Source organism: Leucopleurus acutus (genome assembly GCF_964270905.1).
Source record: "Leucopleurus acutus genome assembly, chromosome: 1".
Classification (NCBI taxonomy): domain Eukaryota; kingdom Metazoa; phylum Chordata; class Mammalia; order Artiodactyla; family Delphinidae; genus Leucopleurus; species Leucopleurus acutus.
The window spans coordinates 8,119,259-8,131,532 of record NC_139142.1 but is presented as its reverse complement, the minus strand read 5'-3'; the positions used below and the strand labels follow the sequence as shown (position 1 = coordinate 8,131,532).

The 12,274-nt window shown below is 46.0% G+C and overlaps 1 protein-coding gene and 1 pseudogene across 5 annotated transcripts in view; one reads left to right on the top strand and one right to left on the bottom strand.

Moving 5' to 3' along the window:
- Positions 1 to 2,704: 2,704 nt before the first annotated feature.
- AK7 (adenylate kinase 7) overlaps positions 2,705 to 12,274 on the top strand; it is a gene marked incomplete at both ends in the record, with an annotated part of 54,414 nt that continues 44,844 nt past the window's right edge. For all 4 annotated transcript variants that reach the window (XM_082843930.1, XM_082843931.1, XM_082843929.1 and 1 more), the window contains 3 exons: positions 2,705 to 2,809; positions 5,626 to 5,814; positions 10,981 to 11,089. In XM_082843930.1, the coding sequence (XP_082700056.1) occupies positions 2,705 to 2,809; positions 5,626 to 5,814; positions 10,981 to 11,089 (403 nt within the window). The remainder of the gene's footprint in view (positions 2,810 to 5,625; positions 5,815 to 10,980; positions 11,090 to 12,274) is intronic.
- On the bottom strand, positions 8,620 to 9,003 carry LOC309960128 (large ribosomal subunit protein P1-like; annotated as a pseudogene). The gene has a single exon. The product of its transcript is annotated as a large ribosomal subunit protein P1-like (transcript).

Genomic DNA, 12,274 nt, shown 5'->3' with positions numbered 1-12,274 from the left:
TATTTTCTACATTAGCTTTTATATACTAATTAGAGAAGGGAAATGCAATAGATAACGGTGTTCAAACCAGCTGAAGAACATCCCTTTCTAGCAAAAGCACCAATCTGTGCTGAGCTGTGCCTGTTCCCAGGATCCTTGAAGCGGCAGTATGACTATGAAGAGAATGCACACCTCATTTCCCACAATGACACGCTCCCCACCTTTCCTCCAGAATCAATCATTACACATCCCACACAGCTAATCAGCAGCTACTGGGGTACTGAGCATTCATTCCCTGCCCCCATAACAACACTGCACTATTCTCTCGCCAGTGTTCAAAAACACGAAATGTGTGGTTTGATTGTTAAGGGGGAACAGGGTAGGAAAACATTCTGATATGTGCCAGGTTGACTTAAGAACTCTGCCCTTTACCCCTTCATTTTGTGTGTGACGTGTACAGCTGAGACTTGGACAGGTTGCGGCACTTGCTCAGCAGCCCACCTGTGAGCAGGAGGGTACGGTCAGGACCCAAGTCTTCTGACTCCGCCAACCATCCCCATATGTGTCAATAAAAGCATCCCCTGAACTTTGTGGTTACATGAAAGCTGATTTTGAAAGAGGAACAGGGAACTGTACTCAATATCTCGTAATAACCTATATATGTAACTGAATCACTCTGCTGTACACCTGAAACTAACACAGCATTGTAAATCAACTATACTTCAATGAAAACTAAAATATTAAAAAAAATTTTAAAGAGGAAAGGAATAACAAGAAAGATCCCTTAGTAGGCATAATAGAATTGATCAATAGAATCTCCTTTCCTAACACACCAATATGATACAAAATTCTCTGGAAGCCATCCCCTTGTAACTAGCTCATTTACATGTTATCAGTAATGTAAACAAGAATGAAACAAAAATGAGTTAAAGTAGCATGACCGGTTGAATAAAAGTACTTACCTGCTTAACTGCGTGTCAGTAGGGTCAAACTGAAAATCTGGAAATGAGGCAACTAGTGAACTCTAGAATATTTGATATAATAGACCTTTTGAAAGAATGCTGAAGAGTACTTACTCCATCAAGTTTTTTTTTTTTTTTTTTTTTTTTTGCGGTATGCGGGCCTCTCACTGCTGTGGCCTCTCCCGTTGCAGAGCACAGGCTCCGGACGCGCAGGCTCAGCGGCCATGGCTCACGGGCCCAGCCGCTCCGCGGCACGTGGGATCTTCCCGGACCGGGCGCGAACCCGCGTCCCCTGCATCGGCAGGCGGACTCCAAACCACTGCGCCACCAGGGAAGCCCTCCATCAAGTTTTGTACTGGTCTTACATGAGTATTTTTACATTTAAATTGACAGCACTTTCTTGTTGATACTAAAAAAAAGAATGTTGCTGTGAGCAAGCTGTTCCCAAATTAAATCTGCAAAATTTCAAAGTGTTATTTTATCAAAACAAGTTTCAATGAGACATATGTATAAAAGGAAAGGGAGTCGGGGTGGGGACGAAAAAAGGAATGAAAAACTCCCATTGGTAGAAGCGTGCTTCAGCGTTGCAGAAAAAAAGCACTTTCACTTATGGAGACCACTTCAGAAGGTGCTTTCCTATATCTTGTTTGATCCTGACCGCCCTGTTAGGTTGGTGGTTTCACCCCTGTTTTACAGCCAATTTAACAGCTTGGGTAAAGTTAAAAGGTTCGCCCCAGTCTCCCACAAATGGCTGCAGAGCTGGAAGTCAAAGCCTAGTCTCACAAATGGCTGCAGAGCTGGAAGTCAAAGCCTAGTCTCCCAAATGCCTGAGTGCCCAGAACCTCCAGGCTGTCTGGAGCTCCCTGGCCATCTCCAATTTCTGAGGCAATCAGTATTTAAAAAAAAAAAAAGGTACACAGTCAATCCATGTGTTAAATATGTACATTCAACAAGTTAATGTTTAAAGCACAAAAATATTTACTATTCTAAGATAACAGGATATATATATATCTAGTCCACCGTGACCTTTGTGGTTCTGTGATAAGACAAATCGAATGGCATCTTTTAATTTGTCGGTTTATCTGGGCAACTGCGTGTCTAACCTGATTTGGAAAGGGCAAAGTCTGAATTCTATCCCTTTGTGAATGGGGGTGAATCCCCAGCACAAATGGCTGCTAGTCACTCCCACCCCAGCCCTGGAACTGCTAAACCAGTTGAGCCCAGTGGACCAAGCAGCGACTGGCAGCACAGTGGGGACCACACCATGACCCCGAAACTCCATGGCAACAGCCCTTCTTTACAGTAGAGGATTATGTCACGCCCGCCTGGTCAGACCGCCCCACAGGGGCACGTTAATTCACTCCGACATTTCAGGGGAAGCCTAGGCTTGCGGTTTTACCTTTTCCTCAGATTCATCAGTATTTTTAGTGCTCCGTGTCAGGTGGACACTGGGACGTGTTTCCGGAGTTACCGAATGAACGAGAGGAAAGGGACGGAGGATGCGCCCTGCCCGAGGGCCCCCGGCGTGAAGCAGGGGAGAGTGGGGCTCGGGCGGCGACGCAGGCCTCCCTGGCGCCCTGGGCAGGGAGAGCCCTCCTGGCCTCGGAAACCGGAGGCCCCGCCCCCCGCCCCGGGAACGCCCCGCCCCGCGCCCTAGCCCCAGCCCCGGAGGGCAGCCTGGCCCCGCGGTCCTAGGGCCGCGGCTCCATCTCGTTGGCAACCAAAGGGACGCTTTCTCCTTAGCAACCAGCGAGGCTCCCACCATGGCTGAAGAAGAGGAAGTTGCTGTCCGGACGGAGAAAGTTAAACGGATCCAGAGGGTGTTTATAAACCTGCTGGACTCATACAGCAGCAGAAACATCGGGAAGGTGAGCGGCGGTGGATGACTTGGAGAACCCAAGCCCCCAACTCCCAGTCCCCCGCCCCAGCCCCGGAACCCAGCGAGGGCCTGCACCACCGGACGCTATCAGGGCCTCCCCTAAGGGACCCTCCCTCGTCCTGGGCACGGCCAATGCCCCCTGCTCCCCAGTCTGCACCCAGGCTAGACAAGCGCCCCACCTGGAAGCCCAGGTGTTTGGAGATCTCCGTTCCAGCCGGGGTTCCTCCCCTGTTAGTAAGAGGAAACTGAGGCTTCGAGGCAGAAAGGGGCTTGCCCAAGATCACTTAGCGAGTTGGGGGCAGGACCTGGACATAGGGCCAGGTCTCTGACCTCCTAACCGGGTTCTCTTTCCATTCCCGCCAACTCGTCTGTATCAGGCAACTGACGGAAAAAGAAGTCCAAAACTAAATGCAATAGCAAAGCATTAAAAAGACAGGGGTAGTATGAACTTACTTGTGTCTTTCAAAAAGATAGATACAAATATAGAGAAGATAGATAGATAGATAGATAGATAGATAGATAGACAACCTAAATACAGAAAAACGTCTCAAAGGATACACAAGACACTTAACCGTTATCACCTCTGGAGGATGGGAGTCACTCGTTCATGAACTCCTACTAAAAGGCTGGCACAGTAAATAAGACCAAAAAAGGTTTTGACCCTTGAAGACCCTGCCCCTCTGGAAGGAGACAGACAATAAATAATTACTAGAATAAACAAGATATTTCAATAGGTGATAAGTACTCTGAAGGAAAGAGAATAGAAGAGGTGGACTGGGGAAGAGCGCAGCTGCTTTCAATAGAGTTGCATGAAAGCGCTCTCTTGAAAGGTGACATTTAATCTGACACACACAAGATGAGGGTCCAGCCCGAGGAAATAGTTCCCAGAGGGCACGGCAAAGGCAAAGGTTGCAGAGGACAGAGTGGTGAGGCTGCAGTGAACCAGGGGCTCCAGGGGACAGCAGGCACCATGCCCAGGACCCATGTGGCTTTGGGGCCCACACAAATGTTATAATTTCTCTTAAAATAGGAAGGAAGCAAATTAAATTTTACAGTCAAAGATAGTGTGTCATTATAGATATACAGTCATAAAATATCATTTTTAATATACTTTTGGTGGAAAGGGGCTGTGAAAGTCAAAATGTGGCCCAGCTCAGCAACTAAACAGTGCCTCACACGTGGTCAGCAGTTCATCGATATTTATTGTGTAAATTAGCAAAGCAGAGTCAAGCCCAGAGGCCCAGATCTTGTGGGGCTTTGGTCAGGAATTTGGTTTATGTTCTAAATCCATTGATAGCCATTGGAGTACTTAAAAAGGGACGTGACATGATTGAAATTAGGAGGGAGGGAGGGAAGAGAATTTAACTTTTTACTTTATCCCCTTTTGATCTCTGATTATTTTTTACGACATAATATTTTTACAATAAAACTTTTTGTTGGGAGAGATTTTTTCCAAAGCTTATCAATAACAGAATTTCCGGTTATTCCTTAACAAACCTTAACAAATTCCTTAACAAACCAAACAAACAAACAAACTTGACTTTCTCAAATTCCAAGTAATTGCTATTGTCTGCACCAAGCAATATGGGAGTAGAAATATAAAGCATCTAAAAAAACGTGGAAACCATGTCTCTTGTCCTCAGGCCTAGCTGAGCAATGCCACCACAGCCCCTTCTCCCCCGGTCTCTGGGTAGTGTGTCAGGGCAGGGCACCTGTACAGCCGGGGTGTCATTATCAGAAGGTCCAACTTCACCCCTTCCTGCCTGTGCAATCTTGGGCAAATTACTTATTGCTGGGCCTCAATCTCCTCATCTGTGAAACGGGATAATAAATTGAATATGTGTGTTTGAGAGGTAAATGAAAATATATATGGCATACTTGGGAAAAATAGATTCCAATAAGAGATTGAACCTGACACCTTGTCTATTAACTTGGACTGTTTTTTTATCAAAATAAAGGGGGTGGGGCATTCTGTTGTGTTTTTACTCCCAAGGGGTGATATCGTCATGATTATTTACACATGTTTAAACTATAAATTATATGTCTAATATATAAATTAAAATTATTTCTCTTTATATATGAAACCCATGAACATTGCATAAACAACTCACAAAGACAGCTTTTGTAAAACCAAAAAAAGAAACTTTGCCAACCTCATTCTATTTCATTATTCATAGCCACTGGTCCCATGTGGTTATGGAACGTTTAAAAGTGTCTAGTCCAAATGGAGATGCACTGTAAGTGTAAAATGCACATCAAATTTCAAACACTTACTATGGGAAAAGAAAACAATATATAATATCTCAATGTTTATATTGATGACATGTTAAACTGATAATGTTTTGGATATATTGAGTTAAATAAAATGTTACCTAAATTTTTAAAAATTTAAACTTTACCTAAGTTAACTTCACCTGTTTCTTTCTCCTTTTGTTAATGTGGTACTAGCAAATTTAAGTTACCTAAGCTGATCGCATTACATTTCTACCTATCTGTTGGACAAAACGACCATCGTGAATTTAGCCTAGCTCTGCCTGATGCTAGGGAAGGATAATACCCTTAAGGAGCTTTTAAGCTCTCTGAGCCTGAGTTCCTCGCCTATGAAATGGGGAGTCATAATCGTGAATAGACACTTCACTGTGTCGTTGCGGGAATTAAACCAATTTCAATGAGATACCGGTGTACAAAGCATGAGTGGCACCGCTAGCAAGCCTTCAGTAAAGGTCAGGTTTTAGAATCGTCATTCATTGACTGGCCTTACTCTCCGTTGTTCTTAGTATTCAGGAAATTCCTGTTTGCTTGCAGTTTCTCTCTACCTCTGTGGTCGGGGCTTCACTTGAAGAAATTACCGAAGAGGAGGAAAAGCACGATGAAGATAAATCAGCCGTGCCAGAAGCCTCCTCAGCCAACCTGAAGGAAGGCACGTTCCAGATAGTGGGCACGCTTTCCACGCTCGAAACCCCCTGCCCCAACTTTGCCATGGAGACCTACTACGTAAGTCCAGAGGGACTGCTGAGAGGGGGCGAAGGGGAGGGCCACCCCCTGCTCCGATGCCCTGCCACTGTGTTTGCTCCTTGTCTCCTCTCTCCTGCCAATGTGAGAAGGTGGGGAAGTTGAGGAGAGAGGTGAGGGCAGGTCTTCCTCCTGCGATGGAAATTAACAACGCTTGTCTCTCCACTTTCAAGTCTTGCCTGCAGCAGAGAACTTAAATGAGATATTCTTAGAAAGTATGGATCTCATTTGGACTTTCAGACTCATAAAGTTCTCTGCCCTGTATTTAGAATGTATTCTGCCCTGCACCACCCCAACATGGCTCTGGGCCATGGCCGGCGCAATCTGTGAAAGAGACATCTCCTTGGGTAATAAGCCACTCAAGGATAACACCATTATATTGCTGTCTTACTGAGAAATACTGCTGCCTTCACATGACAAATTCTACACAGTCCTCATCCAAGGACTTAAATACCTGCAAGAAGGGTGACCCTCCCAGCCTAATTCCTCCCATCACCCTGCCTGCAGCCCTCTAGATCCTAGGAGACAGCTTTGCACATGCTGTACCCTGGAATAGCCTTCCCTCTTCCCTCCTCCAACCAGCCCTATTCATCCTTCACGATTTAATTCGGGTTGTCTTCTCCTCCAGGAAGCCCTCCATGATTCCCCACTCCCAGTTTAGATTCTGAGCTCTCTACCTGCCTAGATTCTTATACTTTTCTCACTCCATTGTTATTATCTGTCTATTGTGGGTCACACTATTAGTATCTGTTCCTTGAGAGTAGAGACAGCACCCCATTTATTCTCATGTGTATCCTTGCACGGTGACGGACAGCACTGGCCCTCAATAAGTATTTGTCAATGAATGAATGAGTCCCCTCCTACCATCTTTGGGAACTTTCTTCACCACTTACCCCCTTTTACCCTCTTCTGGATCTTCACTCGCCACTGGCTTCTTTCTTTCCACCTCTACGTATGCTCACATCTTTCTCGCTGGAAAAACACACACACACACACACACACACACACACACACACACACACTCTTACTTTGGCCTCCCTGCCTCTTTCTCTGCCCATGGCCCCTGCCACCACTGAACTTGAGAGAGGGCTCAGCCACCTTTGCAGGCCTCACTCCTGCACTCTCCAGCCCCCACCCCTTCACAGGAGATGCCCTGGCCATTGTCACCAGCCAGCCCCTCATTACCAAGGGCCTCTCTTCCCTGCTTCCCAGCAGCAGCAGCTGGCAGACTACCCTTACGCATCCACTCCTTCCCTTTAAATGCAGTTTTTCTCAGAGCTCCCTCCCTTCTCCTAATAGGCATCCTTTCTAAATCTTATTCAGTCCTATAGCTCCAGCTCCCCTGTACAAGCCAATGCCTTTCAAATCCTTCTCCAGCCCTGTTGACCAACCTGCACATCCAACTGCTTCCTAGTCCACTCCCCCAGATGTCCTGCAGCACTTCTATATCAATTTACCCAGGATGAAGTCTCTCACACTCCTCTACAAAACTACTCTGCCCTGGGGCTTCCCTGGTGGCGCAGTGGTTGAGAGTCTGCCTGCCGATGCAGGGGACACGGGTTCGCGCCCCGGTCCAGGAAGATCCCACATGCCGCGGAGCGGCTGGGCCCGTGAGCCATGGCCGCTGAGCCTGCGTGTCCGGAGCCTGTGCTCCACAACGGGTGAGGCCACAACAGTGAGAGGCCCGCGTACCACAAAAACAAAAACAAAAACAAAAAAAAATACACTACTCTGCCCTAATTTGTATTAAGGGCCTTGCTGTCTATTATCAGTTTAGGCTGTTTGGGGCTGCAAGTAATAGGAAAAAAAAAAAGACAATGCAAATCAGTAACCAATAAGGAATTCATCAACTTATGTGGCTGGTGGTCTCAAGGAAGCACCTGCTTCAGGCCTGGCATGACCCAGGGGCTGCAGCTCCTTTTCCAGCCCTTTTCTGGGCTCTGTCTTCCTCTGGGAGGGACTTCATCCTCAGGTTGGCAGCAAGGCGGCAACATTCCAGGGCTTTGCACACAAACGCAGCAACGCTCTGATGAAGAGAACTTCCAGAAGTTCTCAGAAAAAGGAGGATGAACATTCCAGCAGCACCCCACAGGTATCTCCTTGAATCTCAGTGTCTTGAGTTGAGTCACTTGCTGATTCCTGAACCAATCACTTACCCTGAGATCAGTAAGGCCCATCCCTTAAACCAGAAGGTGGAGTTAATTTCCCACAGGCTGAGAAGGGGCGTATCTGCACAAAATTGGGGTTCTGTTGGGAAAGAAGAAAAGGAGATGGATGATTGTAGACAACCCAGAGTGTCCTTTCCACCATTCATCACGCACTTGCCCCCATCACAGCTGCAAGCCTGGTATTGCTGTGGGCTCTTGGCTTCCCAGTATAGACTGGAAAACACACACACACGCACACGCACACATACACACACGCAAACACACTGCGAGTGCTGTGCGTTCAGTTTTATTTGGGGTTGACTGAGGGCTATAGCCTGGGGGACAGCCTCTCAGAGAGCTCTGAGGAACTGCTCCAAAGAGGTTGGGGTGTGGGGAGTCAGTACGCGTATGGTTTGGGTGAAGGGGCCACGTGCAAGCAAGTACACGTCTCAGCAAAAGGTCAGTTCTGGTCACAAGGAGCAGATCTCTCCAGTCATGACTTTGGTACTTTTCTAGGTACGAGAAGACACACGATATTGGGTTCATAAACATTTCTCCTGCAAATGTCTGTCTGAAGTCCTTTCCTGCCAGATTTTTCCAGAGCACAGAGGGCCTCCTTGCTGACCTCAAATTAAAGAGCTCAGCTTCTTATTGAACATGTCACTAAAGAGGTTTCGTCAAAAAGACCAAAGCCCCTGTCATCGTCAGACTCTTCAGATTCTTCTTTCTTTACATCTACTTTCTTCTCCTCAGCGGGGGCAGCAGCGGTGGAGGAGGCAGGACCTCCTGCTGGGGCAGCTCCACCAGCCCCTGCACTGCCGATGAGGCTCCCTGTGTGCTGACCTTGGCCAAAGCCTTTGCAAACAGTCCTGGCCAGAAAGGTTCAACATTGACGCCGGCTGCTTTAATGAGAGCATAGATCTCGTCCTCTGTGACCATCACCTCATCGTCATGCAGGATGAGGGCCGAGTAGATGCAGGGGAGCTCCGAGACGGAGGCCATGGTGCGGGGCCAGTGCTAGGCGGGGGCTGCTGGACAGATGAAGTGAGGGCCTCGCCCCAACGCGGCCTTAGCTTCCTTGGAAGGACGGAGCACCTTAGCGGCAGCTGAAGGAAGGGAGGCCTCAGCTCGTGTCTTTAATCGCTCTCGAAAGAATGCCTACTGTCCATTCTCCTGGCTATTTGCGTTGCTTCAGATCTCCATCACTGGTCACTCTTTATACCTGAATTTGATTCAGTGAATGAGTATTGAGCACTTTGAAGACCCGCAGAAAAACACGGAGCTCACAGCCTAGCAGGAACTCTGCAATGTCAACTAGTGGCTCCAGAGCAGGACAGTGACATGATGACAGGTGTGTGCACAGCCGCGTGCAGAGCACTCTGAACAGGGCAGTATGAATTCTCAGTCTTATCTATAGAGCCAGGCAAACGGAGCTTCAGACGCCTCCCTGCCATGCAGAGCAAGACCCCCTAACCTCCTCTGTTCGGGAGATTCTGCACAGCTGGCCCTCCTTTGGGAGCTTGGGGTCTACTGGTGATGCTGGGACTAAGGCTGAACCTCCAGGGCTGAATAGAGCTTTCCAAGCAGATAAAAGGACAAGGAAATGACACACAAGGGGGCACCTGGCAAAGTGTATGGTGTGCTTTGGAATAGAAAGCATCGGTATAGCTAGAGCTTGGGTTCTGGGCAGCCAAGGGGAAGAAGCAAGAGTGGCATGAAAGGTGAGAGAGAATGGAGGATGGAAAAACATTAGGCTGGTCCAGGTTGTCAAAGGTGCTTTTGCCTGGCTCAGCAAATGGCCTGCTAGTCCGTGAACTTCCCAGGCTCTGCTGAGTGAGCTTGTATTCACCCTTTCAGCCCAGCTCAAATGTCAACTCCTATGAGCCATAGTCCCATACTTCACCTAGTCCATCAAACCTCAAATGTACTTCTATGATAGCCCTTTCTACATTGGGGGCTGCCATGTAGGGCTGTACAGATTGCACACTGCCCAAGTTTGCCCAGCTATGGGCATGGGTAGGGGCTGAAAAGTGATGTGTTCTGCTGGCTACAGTGTGTCCCAGACTGGGTGCCTTATAATTTTTCCACCAAGAGCAGGTTTCCTTTTTCTAATTTGTACAAAGGCTTCATATGTGCTTAGTTGTGCCCTCGTCCACATTAGACCCTAGTTATTTGTTAAAATTTTGCCAACAACACACACACACACACACGCGCGCGCTAATCTGTAGTATCAACAATCATACATTATTTATTTTGCCTTTCCCCTTGGGGTGAAAATGAGGGCCCACAAATATTTACTGGGGGAACAAATGAATGCACAATCATGGTCACTCAATATCTGGTCAGGATGACCATTCTCCTGAAAACGTGCCTGTTTCATCCTCAATCATTCCAATCATGATTTACCAAGTGTGCATGTTTTCCTTTGGACACAATGATCACCAAAGTTACTTTCATCCCATATAAGAACTTGGTATTTTTAACCATTAAAAGTTTCTGTTTTTTTTTAAATACTCCCTGCTGTCAACTGTAATAAGGTACCTTACATCTCGAATGAGACCAGATTAATTCCATTTTGAGGATTCTGAAATAATCCATATTAATCGCTTATCAGCACTTCTGAGTGATTCATGATCTATAGTTGCTCAAAGAAACTTGCATAGAGCTTGAGTTTGTTTTAAATGCCTCACACATTTTCTTCCAGTGTGTTCTAATTCTTTCCTCCTGAATCGGGGTTTAAACAGCATGCAGAAATAGTACCTAAGATCATTATGCAATTTTCTTATTCATCTGTTCCAGGCTATTTACATAAACTTTGTTACTTGAAAACTACACACAGAAGAGAGCCAAAATTTCATTTTAAATAAAAAATCCTTCTGCGAATGTTTCCTGTGGGACTCTCCAGGCAACATATCTCATTTGGAAATTGTCACTCCCATCTAAATATTAAGGTTACTTTGTGCGCTTCTTGCAACAAATGACTGTCAACTTTCTTTTTCAGGCTATCTCTCGAGAAGACCTTCTCATGCACCTGCTGGAGTGTGATGTTATCATTTATAACATCACTGAGAACCCCCAGCAAGTGGAGGAAGCCATCTGGGCAGTCTCTGGTCAGTGAGATGCACCCTTGATCTCCAGGGACGGGACTTTTTTACTTTACCTAAGAGTCATCTCAGGAACACTAGGCAAATTAGGACCGTGGAAGCACTGATCTGAAATTCACCTAAAACAGGAAGTGAAATCAGACTAGTGGATACGCCTGTGGATAGCATTAAAACATAAAGGGAGGCATATGAAAATATGTAAGAGTTTATGTGAGGGACTTCCCTGGTGGTCCAGTGGTTAGGACTTTGTGCTTCCAGTGCAGGGGGCATGGGTTCCATCCCTGGTTGGGGAAATAAGATCCCACATCCCACATAATGTGCAGGGTGGCCAAAATAAATAAATACATAAAAATAAAGTTGATGTTTACTGCATTTGACAGTGTTTCTTATTATATATAAAAAAAGAAGAGTTTATATGAACAAAACTCAATTCATATTGGGAATTCCCTGGCGGTCCAGTGGTTAGGACTCTGAGCTTTTCTCAGCGGAGGAACTGGGTTTTATCCATGGTCCGGGAACTAAGATCCCTGTAAGCCACGTGGCGCAGATAAAACAAAAGACAATCCGATTCATGTTGGAAGTGGTTAGGAGCTCCACCAACAGCAGCTAGGGACAAGACTTTTATAGAGAAAAGCAGTTATTTGACGGGCTGTAACTTAAGTGTTTCCCTTATTTGGGAGAGCCTAGTTGACTGTTTGTGATTAGCTGTTCTTAGGTTTGGGTTTGCTTATTTATGCTGCTAAGCTATTAGGGCCACCTCATTCTAATGGCTTCCTTGTTTAATTAATTTAGCAACAGGAGCTTCCGAAGAATAGAATTTTTTAAATTGAAATATAGTTAATGTACGATATTATAAGTTATAGGTGTACAATACAGTGATTCAAAATGTTTAAAGGTTATACTCCGTTTATAGTTGTTATAAAATACTGCCTGTTCCCTGTGTTGTACATCATATCCTTGTAGCTTATTTTATACCTAATAGTTTGTGCCTCTTAATCCTCTACCGCATAAAGCCCCTCCCCCTTCCCTCTCCCCACTGTAACCACTAGCTTGTTCTCTATATCTGTGAGTCTGCTTCTTTTTTGTTATAGTCACTAGTTTGTTGTATTTTTTAGTAATATCATACAGTATTTGTCCTTCTCTGTCTGACTTATTTTACTTGGCATAATATGTCCATCCATGTTGTTGCAA